Source organism: Callospermophilus lateralis, chromosome 3, assembly GCF_048772815.1.
Source record: "Callospermophilus lateralis isolate mCalLat2 chromosome 3, mCalLat2.hap1, whole genome shotgun sequence".
NCBI classification, from domain to species: Eukaryota; Metazoa; Chordata; class Mammalia; order Rodentia; family Sciuridae; genus Callospermophilus; species Callospermophilus lateralis.
The window spans coordinates 61,397,096-61,419,827 of NC_135307.1; the positions used below are offsets into that span (position 1 = coordinate 61,397,096).

The window sequence follows — 22,732 nt, forward strand, 5'->3', positions numbered from 1 at the left end:
CATCATTAAAATAGTTGACAATATTTAGGCAGAAAAAGCTTTCAGATGAAATTTTAGGCTTGTAACAACCAGAAGGCTAGAGTTCCTGCTTTGCCCCACCTGATGATATCTACTGTAACTTAGGTAGTAGTACACTTTGAGACACTGCACTCTGAATTCCTTACAGAGTCATTAGTCTACAAAAGAGATCTCTAGCACTTTTGTGCAAAATAGTTAACCTTTTATTCTCTCTAAAATGTAACAGAAAAGGTTTTTGCTTGGTTTGGAAATCACAACGGTATTCTTAACTATGTAGTATATTATAAGAAGCTTTTACCATTTATTTTTAAAAGTTATAAATTATGATTTAACATTATCAGGAAGTCATGAAAGACCAAAGTGTATTAGGCATGGTTCCATTTATCTTTTAACTTATACCCCATAAAAGTAATATGGCAATAGAGGATTAATTCTAAAACTATAATGGTTGTTATCACTGTTACAAGAGGAATGTGAACTAAAGGAGAAACAGTTGATTTTCTAGTTGAATAATTTCAAGAACTTGAGTTTAATTGGTTTCAAGTTGAACTGAAGTCTCAGCTACTTTAATGATAGCCATAGAAATTAGATTGGGGAGAATGACTAAAATATTATATCTTTTGTGGCATATTGACCTTGAAGGGTTAGAAAAACATTCAAACTTTAGTTCCAGTTTCTGGAAATGTAGCAGAAGTCATCTACACTGTGTTAAAATTTGAAGCCAAAATGAAAATTGGATTTATTTAGGGAAAGCAGAGCAGTGGTTTTCACAATATAGTCCCTGGACCAGCATCTTCAACATATCCTAGAAAGTTGTTAGAAAAGGAGATTTTCAGGCCTCATCCCTTATCTCCTGAATCAGAAACTCTGGTGATGGGGCTCAGCAGTTTGTGTTTTAGTTCTCTAAGGGATTTTGAAGCACACTGGGCTGGAAGCAGAAAATGGAAAAGCACTAAAGAGTTTAAGGTTTGCAAGGCTAGACAAGAAGTCCCAGTTCAAAAGGATCTTGGAAGTGAAATAGCCCGAGTAGAAAGTAATTGATATTTTCAAATTCTACAGGAAGGTTGGTTCTATGTAGGATATTTGTATACAAAGTGTGGCCTTGTACAAGCCTTTAAACCTTGCTGAGTCTCAGCTCACTATAAAATGAATCATGCCTCAAATCTTAGAATGATTTTCAATTAAATTGGATAGTAGGTATCAATGGCATTACAAATCCAAAGATTCATGAAGTAACTAGTCTTTTCATACAATAGCCATGAATTTTGGATGTAATTTGTAAATTAATTCAGTGCTAAAATTCTCAAAAAGGACTAATGTTTTCAAAGTGCTCCCATGTACTATATACCTGGATAACTTTCTTAGATATCAAGACTATACAAGTCCTCAGGGACTGGCATGGGTGGAAGAGATTTCTTTTATCCCAGATATAAATTTTTATATCTTCCCATGTGTGACAGTTAAAATGGTTGAATCAACTTTTGACTGTTTATGAACACTGGAAACACAGAACTTGTTATATTTTGGGGAAAGCAACAGATTCCAAACTGATGAGAAATTTGTTCTTTTTGGGGGTGAGAATTATAAACTGACAACAAGTTATCACTTATTCTGATTTACCAGATGGAAAAACTGAGGTATACAGTAGTGATGTTTAAGGTGAGCATTATGTATAGACAATAGAGTTTACCACAGAAATAGTATGACTTGATAGGTGCTTAAATTCCTCATTGCCTCCAAATTTGTGCCCTGACAATCTGCCAGGATACTTGAAATTCCTGCTATTATATTTAAAGTTATTCCTTCAAGGTTATCAAAATTCTCAATGAATGCTTGAGACTAGAGACCTAGGGTCACTTCAGTTGGATGTGTGCCTTATCTGAAAAGGGCTTATCCAGAATATATGTATATAATTTATAACTACTATCTGGGTGCAGGGCTTTGATAGAGTAGGATCCAGTGGGTAATTTTTATGTAGTGAATTGGTAGGATAATGACTGGAGTTTGGAACATCTGTCTTGTCTTCTAAGATCTGAGGGAAAGTGGGAAAAGTAATATATTTGTATAACCTGAATGTTGCACATGAATTTTGAAATATCAAAGGGAAGTGAAGCTGGGCATGATGGTGCACGCCTATAATCCCAGTGACTCAGGAGGATCTCAAGTTCAAGGCCAGACTCGGCACCCTAAGTTACTTAGTGAGACCCTAAAATTTTAAGAAGGGGTGAGGATGTAACTCAGTGGTAAAGCAACTCTGGGTTCCATCCCCAGTAATCCCGTGCCCAAACAAAACCAAAAGGAAGTAAATAAAGTGAAGATTCAACTCTATGTTATATACTTAACAATAAATTCTCTAATCCTGCAGCCCCATATGGTCATATCTGCACAGAGCTGAGTTAAAAGACAAGCACACACCAACCCAAAATACAGTATAAAGAAACACCAACATTAAAGGAGATCCTGTTCATAAACCATAGCAACCCTGTTTATAAACCCATTTCTTCAGTTCTAAATTCTGCTCCAGACTTTCCCCACTAATCTACGTAATTTCCTATTTGCCTGTATAGTTTAACTAAACCTTTTATGCTAAGGCCTCCCACCTTTCTACTGCTTCAGTCCCCACATTTGCAAATTCTCTTTTCCATAGTCAAGTGGGGTGAGGCAAAGAATTAGCCAACAGTCACTTTATATCTTGTCCTGATCACTTCCAAGTCTCCCTCAGCTCAATGCAAATGATGCTTCTCTCCTCAAGTTTCATATTCAAACTGGAATATTATTCCCATTCTCCTGTTTTCACCTTGCTTATATGCTAGTCCAAGTGATAATTACCTAATATGCTAAAAAATAATACAGTGTGACAGTTATGTGAGATATCAGTAAAAGATTACTGGAGCTCTGAGGAAGGAATGATTTACAATGGAGAGTAAGAGACACTTCAAAAACTTGTGTTCTGGGAGCTGCATACTGAAGACAGAAATTCATGGAATACTCAAGAAATAGTATGGCCTTCAGGATGAAATATGGAGTGAACAGTGGCAGGCCACAGTCACATTAAAAAGGGTCTTAAATTTCTTGCTAAGGAAATTGAAGGAACACTAAGTAATCAGATTATGTCTTCAGCAGTGTGAAGAATCTTTAAAATTTGACCCTAGTCCTATAGACATGGGAGTCACTGGAGGAGCATAAAGGTAGATCTGGCATTTCTCCTCTGGAGAAATTCATTAGGGGGCTGCTTTAGTAGATGGAAAGATGATAACCAGGAACGCGTCAGTGACAGGGGCAGATAGAAAGATTTCAGGAATAGTATGGGAGACGCTCATTGCTCTATGTCATCTGCACTCGTAGCTGAAGCTTTCTCTGATTAATTCTGGCAAATGTCACCGTGGTTACTTTGTTCACTAGGCTAGCTATCACAGTACTTTAGAGATGTATTCATTTATGTGCTCATTAGATCTCCAATCTCTTTAAGACGGGAATATCTTTTCATCTGTATTCCTATAGCCTTTCAAGGGCACGCAAAAAGGTATTGTCGTGGTTGAATCAGTGGAAAATAGGCTTTCATAAATGACTAAATATTGGAGGCTATCCCACAGGTCCAGCATTAGCATTTACATTTCGGTGAAACTTGGTAAAACAGCGATTACATTCAATCTAAACTTTCTAGCGATTTACTTTAAAAACTTAAATTTTATAGGTAGGCATAGACTATAGAGTATTAGCTTCAAAAAATGGGGGTTTTTTTTCTTCTTTTCCTTACCTGAGTTTATCGAGTGACTGTGCCAGAGAGTATTCCAAGACATTAGACAAGACCCAGAATATGCGAGGTACTGGCCTCCACACCAATTTGATGGGGATCAGGAACCAGATTCAAGTCCCTAAGCTCCTTCAACGTCACGGAACTAAAGCGGTGACTCCCCACTTTCCGGGCGGTCGCGGGAGTGTGTTACCATGAATCGATTAGTTCTGCCTGGTAGGACCGGAAACCAGATAGCAAAGGAGAGATGGTGAGGCTGGAACGCCTTCCTTTGCTCAAATTTACGAGACTTCACTGGGTCTGAGCGGAGGGGCGTCTCAGCGAACTGGAGAGTTCAATCATGGTTGCACCAGCAGTGTTGCGTGCCTTGCGCAAAAACAAGACCCTTAGCTACGGAGTCCCGATGTTGGTGAGTGGATTTGTGGGCCCGAACTCTGGAGGGGGCGGGGGGGGGGCGGGTTCCTGGTTGGCTGGCTCCAGCCTGCTAAAGTCTATACGGAAGTCCGACGGCCGAGATTGGAAAGGAGTGGACTAGCGACAGGTTTGAGAGCTTTCAGGCAGTGTTTCCTCGTCTTCTTGCCCCGCTCATAGTAGGCTCTCCGGTCCCGCTTTTCTCTGGTAGAGCGGGGTCTGTGCGGCCTCTTTTCCATCGGGAACGCGATTGTTACTGTCCCCATTTCTCGGAAAACTGTATCAACCAGAGTTTTACTCAAGCCCGGATGTAGCTAGCTTGTTTTAAGGGTTTTGTGATGAATCATATAAGGTCTTGTGAATAAAATGTTCAGTACGGTGTCTGCCACCCGTGATGACACCCCTCAAATGGTCACTGTGTTAGTTAATATTTCTAAAGCACTGTAGCTTATATGGTTGCTTTGAATTCTGCTCTGAGTTCCCGTAATGTCACGATGATAAAATTCAAACTGACATAAGACCGATCAGAGCTGGAATCCCGACAGCTACTTTTATTTGCTGTTGAATCGTGTACAATTTATTTCGCTTCAGCAAACCTCTATGTCATAGTACATGAAATCACGTAAGTCAAGCATATGAAGAAAAGCCGCTTTAAAACTACAGAATAGTTTAATACTTTGTTATGGATATTGACACAGGTGAACTTACCAGCTTCTGCTGTTAAAGCAGGACTAAATTTCATCTTTAGAAAAATTTTTAATATGCTTTTAAAAGTTTAAAGATAACTGTCTTTGTAAAAATAACATAGTAATTACATTGCTGTAGGTTATAGGGCATGTATATAAAAATGTCCTCTGCCATTTGAAAACACTGAGATTGTGGTCACTGACTTTGAGTTACCAACATGTTACTTTGGAGGCCAGTTTGAGTTTCTTACTTTTCAAAATTATCAAAGAAAGCCAAAACCACTGCATATTGAAGTACTGTCTAGGGTCTTTCTCCTTTGTTTTTAGTTCATGAACTTGAAAGTACTTCAGTAGCTTTCTTCCTGAGTATATAACTGTAGATTGCTTTGTATGTTTGTATTGGCCCTAAACATGTAAATAATTTTGTAGAGAAAAATGCTGTATTTAGGGTTTTTGTTTTGTTTTGGTACTGGGGAATTGAACTCAGGAGCACTCTGTCACTGAACCACATCCCAGCCCTCTTTTGTATTTTATTTAGAGACAGGGTCTCATTGAGTAGCTTAGCACTTCGCCATTGCTGAGGCTGGCTTTGAACTCTTGATTCTCCAATCTCAGCCTCCTGAGCTGCTGGGATTACAGGCATACGCCACCACATCAGCAGTATTCTTCCTTTTTTTTTTTTTTTCTGTGAGCATTTTTAAATTTTATTTATTCTAATTAGTTATATATGACAGCAGAATGCAAGACAATTCATATTACACAAATAGAGCACAATTTTTCATGTCTTTGATTGAACACTATTCGTGTTTTCATTCATGTACTTAGGGTAATGATGTCTGTCTCATTCCACCATTTTTCCTACCGCATTCCCCACCTTTCCTCTCCCTCCCCTTTACCCTATCTAAAGTTTGTCTGTTCCTCCCATGCTCCTCCCCATCCCCATTATGAATCAGCATCCTTATATCAGAGAAGTAATTTGGCATTTGGTTTTTTGGGATTGGCTTACTTAGCATTATATTCTCCAACTCCATCCATTTACCTGCAAATGCCATGATTTTATTCTCTTTTAATGCTGAGTAATGGTCCATTGTCTGTATATACCCAAGTTTCCCTATTCATTCATCTACTGAAGGGCATCTAGATTGGTTCCATAATTTACTATTGTGAATTGTGCTGCTACAACATTGATATGGCTGTCCCTGTAATATGCTGTTTTCAAGTCCTTTGGGTGTAAACGGAGGAATGGGATAGCTGGGTCAAATGGTGCATCCATTCCCAATTTTCCAAGGAATCTCCATACTGCTTTTCATATTGGCTGCACCAATTTGCAGTCCCACCAGCAATGTATGAGTGTTTCTTTTCCCCCACGGTCTTCGCCAACACTTATTGTTGTTTGTCTTCTTAATAGCTGCCATTCTGACTGGAATGAGATGAAATGTTAGAGTAGTTTTGATTTGCATTTCTCTAATTGCTAGAGATGTTGAACATTTTTTTCATATGTTTATTGATTGATTATATATTGGTGAAGGTGTTCCTGTACCCACTGTCTTGACAGGGTCTCAGCGTGGGGGATGCTGTGGCAGGGCCACACCATCTGGAAACTGGAACCATGGGGAATGTTAAGTGTTTTGTTTATGATACTCATGATATGGATAATAGGGCATATGTCAATCAATAATAAAATTATGTGTTGCCTGAGATTGCAGGAAAATTCCCAGAAAGAGACTAAGGATTCAAAATTAAAACATGCCACAAGGTGTGTTTCAGTATCTCTCAGGATACAAACAATAGTGTTATTCCTCAAGAAATTCAAATTGAGGTTCCTGAGAAAAGCTTTAAGAGTTTATACTAAGTCATCCGTTCTAAAGACACAACCTGTGCAACATACATTCCCCCCACCAACAGACCCCTCCTTTGCCTTACACAGGAATTTATGATGGGAATGGGAAACACATAGTTAATATAAATGACAAATGGGTTGAGGTGCAAAGCCTATCCTTTAGTTAAAGATTACAAAGATATAAGAATTGGTGTACTTTGACCAAGGATCCAGGAAACTCTTTAAGAAAGCAATTAAATAGGTCATATGAAAAAAGGAATTTACCTTGGAAATTAAAAATAAAATAATGTAAAATTAACATAGATATATTTTAGAGGCATTTCAGAGTAGTAGGGTTTTTAAGTAATAGACTTTCACTTTTTTAAGTGCCTTTTACTGGGATTTTAGTTTAGAAGTAAGAAAACTTACTATTTATCATAACTATGCTTAAAAGTTAAAGGTTAATGAAATAATTATAGGTATGCTTTAAAGTTAGAAGTTAATAATAGGTCCGGAGACATGTAGTCTAGTTGGGTAGCCTAGCACCTAGTGATTGAGGTGAAAATGTAAAAGCTTAATCATGATTGGCTAAGGTTACAGGAAAATATTTTGAACAATGTACATAATATCTTAGGTATCTATCAATGTATGTCAGAAAAGATTGTAACTCTTGAAAATTATATAAGTCAAAGAAGTTTTGGGCTTTGAGGTTATTCATTAACTACCTGAAAAAACACCTGTAAAAAAGGTATAAAAATAAAGGCCCCTTTAGGGGCAGCAGTTTTTTTCTGGAGGCTGCTCTTAACTTACAACCTGTCATCCCATCTCGTTATCTTTTGCCAACGCTACTCCTCCTTCAGGACCCCTGGATCCCCACCAGGGCTGGACCCCAGCAGTATATCATCTTCTGAGAAGACTCTGTTCAGGTCCTTGGCCTGTTTATTGATTGAGTTATTTGGTTTTTTTGGTGTTAAGGTTTTTGAGGGCTTTATATATCCTAGAGATTAGTGCTCTATCTGATGTGCTTGTGGTAAAGATTTGCTCCCATTCTGTAGGCTCTCTATTCACCTCACTGATTGTTTCTTTTGCTGAAAAGAAGCTTTTTAGTTTGAATCCATCCCATTTATCGATTCTTGGTTTTAATTCTTGCACTACAGGAGTTTTATTAAGTTGGGACCTAATCCGACATGATGAAGATTGGGGCCTACTTTTTCTTCTATTAGGTGCAAGGTCTCTGGTTTAATTCCTAGGTCCTTGATCCACTTTGAGTTGAATTTTGTGCATAGAGAGAGATAGAGGTTTAATTTCATTTAGTTAACGTGTATTTCCAGTTTTCCCAGCACCATTTGTTGAAGAGGCTATCTTTTCTCCAGTGTACGTTTTTGGTTAGACAACTCATTTGAGAAGTTTTACTCCAAATAGAAATAAAGAAATAGATGGTGGGAAAGTAAGATCAAGAAAAATTTGTTAATAAGAAGGAGAAATAATAGCCTTTTATGATGATTCATGAAGAACTGAGCAAAATTTTGATGATACAGAAGAGGAGAAAAGTGATTAATCAATATTCTTTAGTAGATAAGAGAAGATGGAATCCAGTACAAAAATGAGATATTTAGAAGTGTGGATTTTAAGATAACAGTGGTGGCGCAGTACAGTTCATATGGCAAGTCCCAATATTATGATAGACTTTACAACCTCAGGGCACAACCTTCCACAGAACTGTCACTTCAGGTGGAAGCTCTGGGATTTTCAAACCAACTGTTGCTTCTGAACAACTCGTTACAAATTCATGTGTTCCCTGTACTTCCTCTTGTTCAGTATTGACTATAATGACACAGAACACAGGGGAGCTCTATTCTCACAATTGCTATTTCCTTATAAAGTTTATTAATTAGGACTAGTCAAAAGAAGAGACACATAGGGCAAGATCTAGGAGGGTCCTGAATGTGAAGCTTCTGTCCTCCTTTGTAATCACAGCATGTCACCCATCTAGCACATGGATGTGTTCACCAATCAGGAAGCTCAACCAAGCCTCAATGTCCAAATTTTTTCGTGGGGTTCATTATCTAGGCAGGAATGATTAGACTTTGTGTTTAGTCTCCACCTCTGTGCTCCCTTTCCTGGAGGTTTAGAGGTCAGGTTGATATCACTCAGCGCAAAGCCATAGCCTTCTAGTCACTCAGTTGATCTTTCCAGCATGACCAGCCTCTCTCTATTCTGAAACTGTCTAGGGGCCCACCTTGCATCACTTCCTTAATGTTTGTGTCCCAGCATTCACCATAACAAAGACAGTCCTATCACTCAGGAAATTCCAAGTTTGAAACAACTTCCAGAAACCCAGGACAAAGACCAAATTCTTTCTTATGCATTATGTGGGTTCTGTGAATGAATAAGTCCAGGAAAGCGATGGTACCCTGAACTAGGGTATTAGAACATAATATAGTAAGAAATTGTCAGATTCAAGAAATATTTTGAAAGTAGAGATAACAAAATGCAGAGATGAACTAGATAGGAGATATGAACTAGGAGCTTAAGATAACAACAAAGAAGTTGACTTCAAGAACTGGGTGAAAGTAATTGACATTTACTGGGATCATAAAAGTTGGTTAGAGGTGGGTTGGGACAGAAAGAAGGTTGGGGTAAAGATCTTTTATGTTTATTTGTATATACTTGTTAGACTTTGAAGAGAAGTTGTCAAATAAGAAAGCAGGTATTCAGTTTGGTATAATAGTTCCCACTGAAAACATACATTTGGAGGTTTGGGCCATAGAGGCTATTTAAATCAGTGGAAATGAATAACATCACCTAGGGTCTCAATGTTGGTTGATAATAGGCAGAAGGAGTGAAAACACTTAGCCTTTGGGGGTACTCCAACATTGGGAAGAAGGAAACTGAGAGGAAGTAAGAAAACTAGGGGTATGCATTCTCATATTGAAAGTAAAGGGCAAAGTTACTTATGTGATGAATTTCTTACATGTTGACATTGCAGGTATTATCCGCTTAACATATAACAGATATTTTTTCCTGATTTATTGTTTTTTGTATTTATGTTCTTTTTGTTTTATTTGTCAGGGTAGAAGTTTTAAACTTTTATGTGGGCACATGTATTGGACTGAAAAATTCATGGCTTCAATGTCTTGTTGATACTCCCTTCAAAATTGTAAGAGCTTATAATTTATAATGTCCAATACTTTTTATATTTAATTCTTTAATCAGTAGTATAAGTACAATAATATAAAAAGTAAGATAGGAATCAAACTTTTTTCCAAATGGCTAGACTTTTGCAGCTTTAGAATGGAAGATTAAGGCCAATTAGAAGATGGTAAAACAGCAGTGACAATTGAGGGATTTTTAAAAACTTCACCAAATTCTAAAAAGTGTGGCATATTTCACAGGATTCCTTTATCCTAGATAAGAAAATGAGAGAATGTTTTCCAGTTGGCTTATTTTGCAAAATCATAAAATGGAAAGAATCCTGGACTTAAAGAAATAGGTCAGAGTTGTATTCCATGTTTACCATGAGGAGTCATGTTAAAAGAAAAATTTCAGGACTAGGGTTGTAGCTCAGTGGTAGAGCGCTTGTCTAGCATGTGTAAGGCACTGGGTGCAATCCTCGGTACTGCATATAAATAAATAAATTAAGGCATAAAAAAAAAGAAAAACTTAAAGGAAACAAATTTTACAGTATTTGAGCAAACAAGGTTCATGAATCAGGCAGCATTTAGAACCAGAAGAGGTTTGGGAATTTCCCTTCTTTGACCTGGGCAGTGAGTATTTATAAACAGAACAAGGAAATGAAGTACAGAAATAGCTTGATTGGTAACAGCTAGGCATTTGCTTTTGAACATGGTCTAATCAAATTTCTGTTTACCTACTAAGTTAGAGTGATAGGAATTGTAAGAATAGAAACAGCCTCAGGCCAAATTTAATATAACAATGGGCTAATCATTTAGTTAGCTGGGTTTTTATTTTTATTTCCTCATCTGTTAAATGGGTTTTCCCCCTTAGCAAATAGGTCTGTTGTAAGGATCAAGTAATATTTGTTTGACATGACATAATTTAAACTATAAGACCAAGTACAGGTTATAAGGTGCTAATTTTGGTATTTGATAACAATGTAAATTTTTCCAGGACTGTTACAGTAGCCTCCTTTGTCTGAGGTTTCACTTCTGTGATTTCATAGTCAAATGCTATCTGAAAATATTAAATGGTAAATTCCAGAAATAAACAATTTATGTCTTAAGTAGCTTTTGTTATAGTATATTATCATAACTGTTCTATTTTATTATTAGTTATTGTTGCTCATCTTTTATTGTGCCTAATTTATAAATTGAACTTTATTATAGAGATATATGTATAGGAATAAACATAGTATATGTAGTGTTCAGTATTATCTGAGGTTTCAGGCATCTGTGGAATGTCTTTGAATTATATCCACTGCATCAATTCTGAAAGGAGGACTAATCTATAGGATCTGTAGTCTGTCTCTGCTGTTGTTTAGATAAGTAATTTGTGCATAAAATCTACTTTTCTGTTTTGTTTAACTGTTTCCTTTCTTTGTTTTAGTTGCTGGTTGTTGGAGGTTCTTTTGGTCTTCGTGAATTTTCACAAATCCGATATGATGCTGTGAAGATTAAAGTAAGAATTGTAATTGGAATTTTACTTGTGTCTGTGTATATGTATATTTTGGTTTAGAATTAAATGTTCCGAGTATTTAGCAATCTAAGTTTGTCTTGTTTTTCAAAGCCAGTATTCAGTCTCTCTGAATACCTCAGCACTTTCTTATTCTTTTTTTCGGTATTGAGAATTTAACCCAGGGGTACTTTACCACTGAGCTATATCCCCATCCCTTTTTATTTTTTATTTTGAGACAGGGTCTTGCTAAATTGCTTAGAGCCTCACTAAGTTGTTGAGGCTGGCTTATTTATTTATTTATTTATTTATTTTGGTACTGGGGATTGGACCCAGCGGCACTTAACCACTGAGCCACACATCCAGCCTTTTTTTGTATTTTATTTAGAGGTAAGGCCTCACTGAATTACTTAGGGCCTTGCTAAATTGCTGAGGCTGACTTTAAATTCGAGATCCTCCTGCCTTAGCCTCCTGAGCTGCTGGAATTATAGGTGTGCACTGCCACTCCTGGCCTTTATTCTTCAAGATATCATTAATAATCACATGGTTTAAAAAAAAAAATAAATAATCACATGGAAGTGATTGATGTAAAGAATTTAGTAATCTTTCTATCTGTTCACTAGGAAATTTGAGATATCATTAGCTTTCTCCCATATATTGGTTTAGTTGTTTTTAGGATTTAGAAGGGACTAAAGAACATGGATCAAAAATCTTCATTTTTCTCCAATTAAAATTAATTATTTAATATTAATATTAGTGATTGTATTAATTATATTGATTCATATCTTTAGTAATTGATACTGAAAAAAAGGAAAAATTATCTTTTATTATAAGTAAAGATACCTGCCTTTTTATAGTGTCTACTTTGTGCTAGGACTGTATTAGCTCCTTCATTTTACATGTGAGGAAAATGGGCTTTCTAAGACTCAGAAAACTTAAGTATCTTGCTTGAGGTCATGTGACTGTATTGGGGTACAGTTAGGATTACCTTCTATTATTACACATATACTGTCAAATCCATGCCAGGTGTTATATAAGAACTCGGACACAGTCATTGAGAAGTATGTAGTTTTTATTTGTGCCACCTATTTGATATGGGAAGCTTTTTACAAGTAATATATATATATATATCAATTTTCAATTTAGAAATGTCTCTCTTGCAATGGAGTAAAGAGGATGGATGGGGACAGGGAGAGCAATATAGAAGGGAAGAGATTGCTTAAAGAGATTTGTTAGGTCTCTGTGGTATCAGAGTACATAAACAATAATGGTACCCAAAATAAAGCATTCAAAATGAAAATAAAGAAAAATGAATGGGTTCCAGAATAAATTATAGCAGCAAATTGATTGTATTTGATACACAGTGTGATGTATGTCATATGAATATAAGAGTAATTCTAAAATGTTTCAAAGTTTTGATTTTGAGGACTGGATAAATTGTGGTGCTAGTTATTCAGCTAAGAAGAGAATGTGGGAGGTTGAGATAAAAGGAGAGGCCTAGAGGGTGGGGGCAAAATAAAGAGAAGAATGTAAGTAAGGTCAAGACAATGAGGTTGGTTGAAGTTTGGAAGGTGATGTCAATTGAAGTCAAGAGAATAAGGTTAAAAGAATGAGGTCAGGCTTTCTGCCCCGGAATGCTGCTGAGAAAGTATCATTAAAGTACTGCCATCTTGTCTAAATCAGAGTACCCTTAAGAGCCTGGACAGCTGCAGAATCTATTCTTTGGAGGGCTAAGCTTTGAAACAACTGATGAGAGTCTGAGAAACCACTTTGAGTAATGGGGAACACTCATGAACTGTGTAGTAATGAGAGACCCAAACACAAAGTGCTCCAGGGGCTTTGGTTTGTCACTTATGCCATAGTGGAGGAAGTGGATGCAGCCATGAATGCAAGACCACACAAGGTGGATGGAAGAGTTATGGAACCAGATAGAGTTGTCTCAAGAGAAGATTCTCAAAGACCAGGGGCCCACTGAAAAAGATCTTTGTTGGTGGCATTAAAGAAGACACTTAAGAACATCACCTACAAGATTATTTTGAACAGTATGGGAAAAGTGAAGTTATTGAAATCATGATGGACCGAGACAGTGTAAGGAAGAAATCCTTTGCTTTTGTAACTTTTGATGACCATGGATAAGATTGTCATCAGAAATACCATATTGTGAATGGCTACAACTGTGAAGTGAGGAAAGCCAGTGGCTAATGCTTCATCTAGCCAAAGAGGTCAAAGTAGTTCTGGAATATTTAGTGGTGGTCATGTCATGGAGGTGATTTTGGTGGAAATGACAATTTTGGTATGGAGGAAACTTGAGTGGTTGTGGTTGCTTTGGTAGTGTCCATGGTGGTGGTAGATATGGTGGCAGTGGGGTTGGCTACATTAGATTTGGTAATAACAGAAGCAGTTTTAGAGGAGGTGGAGGCTATAATGATTTTGGGCAGTTAAAACAATCATCAAATTTTGGACCCATGAATGGTGGAAACTTTGGAGATAGAAGCTCTGGACCTTATGGTGGTGGAGGCCAATACCTTGCTAAACTGTGAAACCAAGGTGGCTGTGGCGTTTCCAGCAGCAGCAGTAGCTTTGGCTGTGGCAGAAGGTTTTCATACTGCCAGGAAATGAAACTCAGCAGGAGAGGAAAGCCAGAGAAGTGACAGGGAAGCTACAGGTTATAGTCAGCCAAGCGCAGTGGTGTCGGGGCCTAGCTGCTATAAAGAAGACAGTACTCATTAATAATCATGTTTATGGGCAACAAAACTCAAGGACTGTATTTGTGGGACTAATTGAATAACAGATTATTTTAGTTTCTGTTGTGTGAAAAGTGTAAAGTATTCCAACAAAGGGTTTAATGTAGACTTTTTTTCTTTTTTTTTTTTTTTTGGTGACCTATGCTGTTGATTGCTAAATGTAATAGTCTGATCATAAATGCGTCTTTTAAAAAAAAAAACAGTGAGGTCAGGTCTATATGTAGGAGAAGGATGAGAGCGCAAGGTTGAGGTGAGAAAGATCAGAGGACAAGGCCAACTGAGATTGAGAGGTTGAGGGTGGTTGATATTGTGAAGTCTAATTCAGATGAAAACCAAAGAATTCAGTGTTTGGTTGAGGCTGAGTTCAAATGCCTTAGCAAGGATGAGGTAGGCTGATGTTGAGAACCTTAAGGGTTGAGATCATAAGATTAGTTGAGATTGATGGTAGTTGTAAGGATTGAGAGGTTGAGATCAATGGGGATTTGGCTAAGAGGGCAAAATTGCTGGGTCCAAGGCAGATTGAGACTAGGGTCTAAAGGACAAAGTCAAGTTGATTTTTTTTTTTTTAATTTGTTGTTCCAGGTATCAAACCCAGGGCCATGTGCATGCTAGGTAAAGTGCTCTACCACTGAGCTACATCCTCAGCACTAAACAAAATCAGTTGACAAGACCAAAGGAGAATGAGTTCAGTTGAGAAATTGGGAGAAGGAGAAAGAAGACAATAATGGTATGGAGTGACCAGAGATTGTAGTTTTTGGCTGAGACTGTAATCATTTTCATACTGAAAATTTAGCATCCAATGACAAGAAAATTCCTGCTTTTCAGTAATGGGTATTGAAAGTTGAGAGAAAAGTAGAAGACCCACAAAAACAGTAAGAATTGAAAGAAGCATCTTTTCTTTTTTAGTGTGATGTATATATGGCAGTTTGTCTGCCCTCCGTAGGGGCTATTGTTTTTTCTCCTGAATGCTGATGGTAACAGTCGTGGATCTACGATAATGAATTTTCCATTGTTGGATCATTCCAAGTGATATAAGTGTGCAGTTTAAGTAAATTGTTTTCATACTTTGCACTTGTTAATAGTAACAGTCTTTGACTTTGCCTATCTATTGTGCTTTGTAACAAGGTAGTGGCTAGTTTAATTTTTAACATTTTCAATATTGTGACTATGTTTTCTAAGATTTAGATAATGGAAATGAGAACAATTAAAATACTACTGTGAATGTGATCCAGACATCACTGAAAAAGAAAGCTAAATAAATCTGTTATTTTAATGACAGGTGAAAAGGACACATATAATTGGATTTAGGAGTTAAATAACCAAAACAGAGCAAACAACACAATGCAAAAAAGAATTAAAATTGGGCATATTGGAGACAGGGATGTGAAAACACATATGAAGACTGAATCTCACATATCCAGGGTGAGACAGGCAAGTAGGCAGGTACATATGAAATCATTCATAAGTTTATTTATCTCCCCCCAAAATAAAATACTCAGTGTAAAGTAGCAGATGCTCAATTGACTTGTGCAGACCATGCTAATAAGAACATTTATTTTCTACTGTCATGTATAAACTAAAAAGAACAAATAAATTTTTTTTTTTAAAAAAAAGAGCATTCATTTTGTTTTCCTTGATTGACCTATAAAACTGGCTAAAGTTACTTTTTAAACTTTTTCCCCATTTTTTGGTACTAGGGATTTAACCCAGGGGTGATCTGCCACTGACCTACATCCCTAGCCCTTAGTATTTTTTATTTTCAGACAAGGTCTCACTAAGTTGTCCAAACTGGCCTTGAACTTGCCATTGCTTATCTCAGCTTCCCAAGTTGCTGGGATACAGGTGTGCACGGTAGTAGCTAACTACATTTTTCTTGAATCCTTTTCTGATTCAGAGATTAGAACTAAAATATCCTTGGGTGAACAAAAGAGGAAATTTTAACACCAGATCTGTTTATCCCCTACTGTAAAGAGCTGATTCTGTAAAATCTGACCAAGCATTATGCTTTCTGTTTTGTACCAAGTGATGGTCTGAGTGATAGCACATAAATGTTTACCATAATCCTTAAGTACTCTGATTTGGGGGAAAAAAAATGGAATTTCAAATTGTCTTCTGATTTCTTTGAAAAATTTAAATGAAATCATGTTAAAAAAAAAATTGTCAGTGTCTTATAAAATGTTACTTTTGCCCAGTTTTGTCTCTACTTCTTTTATGGGACTTCACCGAGATGCATATTAGACTACTTAAGTATATCTAACATTCTTTTATTTGGCTTCTTCCCCCCCCCATTTTTTTTTTTAATATTTTGACTTGTATATGTTCTGTTGTTTCATCTTCTAGTCACTAAACCTGTCTTTTGCTTGTTCAATCTCTTATTAAAGCCATTCCTTGACTGTGGTTTCTTACTATATTTTCTTACTTCTGAACTGTACATTTAATTTTTATTAAAATTAATAAATTAAAACATTCCATTACTTTGGAGAAATTTTCAGTGGTACCATATTTTTATACACTTTCTCTGTTAATGTCTTAATATATATGAATTGTAGTTACTTTAAAGTCCTTTTTCCAACATATGGATCAAGATTAGATGTATAGCCAGAAATATGAAAAATTGTGTTCTATATATGTAATATGAATTGCAATGCATTCTGATGTCATATATAACAAATTAGAATTAAAAATATTAGTTAATTTAAAAAGATCAGATATACTTTTATTGTCTACTATTTTTTATTTTTTGACAGTATGACTATCTTTGAACATGCCTTTCGATTTTTAAATTTAATTTTTAAATTAAACATTAAATATTGGTCATTGGTTATAAACAGCTGTAGAGATAGTGTTGTTTTCTTCCAGAAAGATTGCTTTTTTGTTTTGCTAGGCATATAGAGTGGGGTGGCAGTCCCCCTAATATCTGGGAGTGATCCAGGTCATGGCTTGGTTGTAGTTTAAAATTATGACTTAGTCTTTTTCGATTTTTCCCTCACACCTAGGATGCAGCACTATATGACTTTCAGTTGGGACTTCAGGATATTTAGCTTTACTTTTCAAAGATTTTCCAGCCTATTTGTATAATCTTAACTTATGAGTTTAGAACCTCTTTGAGGGAGATCACTGTTCTGAGTTCTTTTATCTCTATTTTTTTATTGTTAGAAGCCTGGATCAGCAGCCATCTATCTGGTTTCAATCCTTAGCTCTTATTCTATAGCTCTACCAGATTTGGCATGTGTGCCCAAGGACAAAATAGACTTTCAACCTCAATTCTCAGTTCTTATGAAATCCTCCCCGCAAGTGTGTCTTTGCTTCTTAATCCCCAAGAGACTCAGGTCATATAGTTTTCTGGTTTTGTTGCAAATTACTTTGATATCAGTGGACACATTTTTAATCATTTATAAAAAAACTAAAGGCACAGGAAGATGGTTGATCAAAATGTTATATAATCTACTCTTTATGCAACATTCTAGTGGAATCCTGGATATACCTCTAGCTTACTAATTGTTCTTAGAGTCTGTAGAATCATCACTGATCAGCTATACCTTTTAATTTAATTTATTGTTGTTTATTTTAGCAATCATACTCTTCTAGAAACTTTTCCATATACAAGTAACATAGCATCAGCTCCTGTGTACCATTATGGAATCTTAATATTTTTATAGCTATCCCTTTCTTTCTGGTCTGTGGAAGGTGTTATTTTTGTTTTCAAGTGCAGTAATATATTTACTAACATTTTTAATATTATTTTTGTGTAACATAATTTGGGTTGGTGGTTAATAGTGTGACCTCTCAAGGCAAAGGGCCAATATTCACTGCTAAGCACTACATTTTGACCAGTTATTCCAATTCCCTGTGTCCTATTTTCCTTACATGTAATTATAGAGATATAGATAATACTTATAGGTTTTATGAGGATTAAATGAGATAGTACATTTCAAAATGCTGTGCACATAACAATGCTCAATAGATATCAGCAATTGTTAGTTGTAGTGGTGATGGTAGTACTGCATTAATATCATTTTGTGACTGGAATGGATGGATGGTTGAGGTTTTGCCATGTGTTTTAAGTTGGCTGTATTATCCCAGTCATCCCTTCTGTAACTTTTAAAAGTGGAAATAGACTATAACAAATTTAAGTAACTTATTGTTCTTCTTTCTTTTCTCCAGATTGATCCTGAATTGGAAAAAAAACTGAAAATGAATAAAGTATCTTTAGAGTCAGAGTATGAGGTACGCTATGTTAATACTCTATGTTTTGAAACTGTCTGCCTTAAGATAAACTTAAATTACTAATACAGGAAAAAATATTTATTTTGAAATCTGGTATTTGATAAACTACTTGGGACCAGAAGTGTTTCAGATTTTGGAATTTTTCAGATAGACTCCTAGTTGAGCATCTCTAATCTGAAAACTCAAAATATGAATTAGTTTTCTTCTTCCCACCCAGACTCTCCTTCTTCCCTCCCATTCCTCTGTCCCTTTCTTTTTTCTGTGCTAGAAATCAAGCCGACTACCTCACACATGCTGAGATATACCCCAGCCACAAATCTGAAAGTTTTAAGCATCATATCAGTGCCCCAAAAGTTTCTGATTCTGGTTCATTTTAGATTCCATATTTTGGGCTTAGGGATGCTCTTTATGTAACAGTTTGAAAAGAACATAAAGGTGGATTCATATTTCATACTCTACAAACAAATTCCACAGAGGTCACAAATTTTAAAATAAAATATGAAAGGTATTAGGATGGAAAAAATTGCAGATTTTCTTTATTGTGTCATAAAAATTCAGCCTAACAAAATGTTGTACATAAAGTCCCAAGTTAAATAAGAAATTCTAAAAATGTTTTTATCTTATGGCTAAGTAATTTATTTAAATATGGAAAGCATCTAAATCAATGTGTAAAAGTTCAACTCAGTTGGTCAGTAGGAACATGGGCAAAGCATGTAAGGAGTTCAGAGGAAAGGAAATACATATTTTTAAACATATGAAGAGATGCTCAACATACATAATAGGTATACAGTTAATTAGGGTTATAACATGGTGTCATTTTTCCACCTAAGTGATCAGCACAGTCAAAAAGTTTAATGGCACATTATGTCACGGAATATGGTAAGGGAGTGTGTTCTTCGTCTTACTTGGTTCAATTTTTTGTTTTAATTTGTTCATTTTTTACTAGATCACACTTTCCTGTTTGTATATCTGGTCCTATTTGGTTGAGAGGTATATGTGATGAATAATATACTGAAGAAACTTCTTATGTTTTTCATTTTACCAGACAGTTTAATTATTGGCTGATCACTTCGAATTTGATTTGTGCTTTGTAAGGGAGAATCTTGGAAAGACTACTGTTTCCTATGCCCCTGTAACTTGATGTGGGACTTATTCTGCAGTCTCCCCAGAGGCTCTTGTCAGGATTCGGTTTTAAATTTTTTTGGAGTGAACCTAAAATGGATTTTGAAAAATGCTTATTCCTAAAAGACAACTTTTTAGATGTCTTACCTGTATGTCAAGGTAGCAGCAAGGTAATGAGACATCTCCATTCAGGCAGAGCTCAAAATTCAGAATTCCTAACACTACTTTTTCTTGGCATTTCTTGAGTCTGTTCCACACTCAGTACTGTGGCAGTTGGATATTAAATGGTAAGTCTTGAGTGATCTTGCCCAGCGCATATATACAACCTGTGGTTCATCCACTTTGCATGTTTTGCAGAATTTCTAAGAAACTTTTTCTTCCAAAGATCTTTAAAGACTGGACACTCTCATGTGGATTTGTTCTGCCAACATTGCCTCTTATTTAAGAATGATTTAAAATTGTCTTATGCATATATATCTTAAGTTAAATGGATACTGGCCATTACTTTAGAAAATCTTTTCATATCTTTAGAGCATATAGACTCCTGATTTTAAAAAAGCAATGTTTTCATTCACTCATTCGCTGTTTTTTTGGCCCAAAACTGTAACTCGCTACTTGAATATCTACTAGTATTATGCCAGTAGTGATGCTATGAAATGCTTGTTTTGGAGGACTTCTAGTCCTTTTAGAAGTCATAAAATTTTTAAAATAAAGACTCCACATAGAACATTTGGTTCTACCTTTTCATTATTACTTTTATAAGAAATTAATTCCCAAAAGGTTTAAATTACTTGCTAAAAGTTATGCAGCTAGTTAGCGAAAGAGTAATGCTTAGAATCCAAATGTCAAGATAGACTTATCCCATTTTCCTCATCTTTGGATATTATTCTGTGTTCTCTCAACTTGTTTTTTTATCTTGTTCACTTATTCCAGAATGATCAAAGTTAGCAGTTATGTAAAAATAACTGTCAGAGTGGTAGTTACTAGAGGAGGGAAGAAATGTTTCTGATCTTCCCTTTTATCCTACCTTCATTTCTGTGTTTGAGAGACACTTAATACTAAACAAAGATAGGATGCCCCAAACTGTTGTTGGAACAGTTTTGATTGATAAAAAAACTTTTGTTTATGGTAACTATGGGAAAAGACTTTTCATTCTTAAGCCCAGGCTCAAATAAATCATCTTGATTTCTTTTCTTCCTTATACAATATTTTAGGGTCTCTACCTGTGTTCTTCTTTCTTTTTAACCATCACCCATGCTAACCCTTTTAGTCTTTTATGTTAGATCAGCATTCAGATTTACATTTGTTTTTCCAGTTTCCTCCCTTTGTGCTCTTAAAAATAAATAAGGTGTGTACACTCTTTCTGTATTAGTAGTTTTATTATGGGGGAAAGATAGGCATTAACATCAATGCCTATCAAAAAAGCTACAAATCCTAAGAAACATGGCAGTTTTTTAGTTATTATGCTTGCTTTTTCAGTTATTATTTTTGCAGTTGATTATTTGCTAGCAATTTAATTAAGTGCCTGTTGAATTCTTTCTATTCATTTGATCATTAATCAGTGATGTCCTAATCAAACCTGCAGGGCTCCCGCACTAATATGTGTACTTTTTAACTTTTGTGATTCTATAGAAAATAAAGGACTCTACTTTTGAAGACTGGAAGAATATCCGAGGTCCCAGACCTTGGGAAGATCCTGATCTACTCCAGGGTCAAAATTCAGAAACCCTTAAGACTAAGACAACATGACTATTCTTCTCTTTTGTTTGTTTGTTTAAATATTATCAACTGGATACACTTCTGATCCAGTGGGGAAAAAGTTCCATACCTGCAGAAACCTGGAAATAAGTAATCTTATGGCAATAATCTTGATTAAAAAGTCAAGTACAGATCTTTATACTTTGCAACTAATCCATTTGCAAATGAAGGTATCAGCGGTGAGCACATCTATATACCTTTCAATAAAAATGTGAATATTGTTACCAAAGTGTGTCATGTATTTCACTCTGCAGCTAGCCACTTGTATTTCTTTTCTATTAGCCACTAAGGCAATATTGGTTTTTTTTAATTTTTAGTTTTTGGTATTAGGGATTGAACCCAGGGGTGCTCTGCCATTGAGCTACATCTTCAACCCGTTTTTTTTAATTACTATTTTTTATTTTAAGACAGGGTCTCTCTCACTAAGTTGCTGAGACTCTCATTGAATTTCTGAGACTGACCTCAAACTTGTGATCCTCCTGCCTCAGTCTCTGAAATTGCCAGGATTACAGTCAAGCGCCACCATGTCTGGCCTAGAGCAATAGTTGCTACTTATGTAGCAATGAGAATGGCTTGGATCCAATTCTCAAAGTAAAATCAAGCAGTAATTTTGTGTTAAAAATCTAGGTAGGAAAGTAATTGTGGTCATGATTCAATAACAGTGTTAGTTTTATTTATAGAACCTTATATAGTATGCTAATCAGTCTCCAAAGCATCACCTGATGATTGTATTGATACCATTAAACATGTTAAGAAAATTATGTAATTCTTGGTTGAGCCAAAAATAATGATATTGTTGAGGTAATCCACAAATGACTACAATTTGGCGAATATTGATTTGATGTATACTTTATGCCTTAACATAATTTGCTTGCAAATTGACCCTAGTTTTTTGTTATTATTGTTGTTTTGTTTTTTGGTACCAGGGATTGAACCCAGGGCCCTGCACTTAACCACTGAGCCACATCCCTAGCCCTTTTTATTTAGAGACAGGGTCTCACTAAGTTGTTTAGGCAAGGCATCACTAAATTTCTGAGGCTGGCCTTGAACTCAAAATCTTCCTGCCTCAGCCTCCCAAACCGCTGAGATTTTTTTTTTTTAATCTTGGGTTTATTATATTATCCAATCCCTAGGCAAAAGGTTGGGAAGTTGTTTCTTTTTCTTTTTTTTTTTTTTTAAACTCATTTTCTTCTTTTTACCCCTATTTTGAACATGCGTGATCCCCTATTTTCTGGTATTTTCATGCTAAGTTCTAAAAGCCTAAAGTCTCAATTAAAATATTCCCACCATAATTGCCAACAAATCATAAGTCCATGCTGCCTTTCCCCTAATCAAAATTTGTATTCTTTTGAGCAGTTAGTTTTAGTAAAAAGCAGATAAACATATTACCTGGTAATAATAATCGGTGATAGAGATTATCCTTAAGCCTTAGTTATTTGGAGGAGAAATGGTCAAAAGGTGGTGGTGGGGGGAACCTCCACCAAACCTAACAAAAAAGTAACTCAAAAGTGTGCCACTGACTTAAATGTAAACGTATAAAACTTGGGAATGAAACAAGGAA

The 22,732-nt window shown here is 35.8% G+C and overlaps 1 protein-coding gene and 1 pseudogene across 1 annotated transcript; both read left to right on the forward strand.

Annotated features, from left to right (window-relative positions):
* Positions 1 to 3,986: 3,986 nt before the first annotated feature.
* Positions 3,987 to 21,400, forward strand: Cox16 (cytochrome c oxidase assembly factor COX16). Its single transcript, XM_076850291.2, has 4 exons — positions 3,987 to 4,181; positions 11,255 to 11,326; positions 18,229 to 18,291; positions 21,046 to 21,400. Exons 1-4 carry the CDS (start codon positions 4,113 to 4,115, stop codon positions 21,160 to 21,162), a joined length of 321 nt encoding a protein of 106 aa, XP_076706406.1. The 5' UTR covers positions 3,987 to 4,112; the 3' UTR covers positions 21,163 to 21,400.
* Positions 12,868 to 13,971, forward strand: LOC143393465 (heterogeneous nuclear ribonucleoprotein A1 pseudogene; annotated as a pseudogene).
* Positions 21,401 to 22,732: the final 1,332 nt, after the last annotated feature.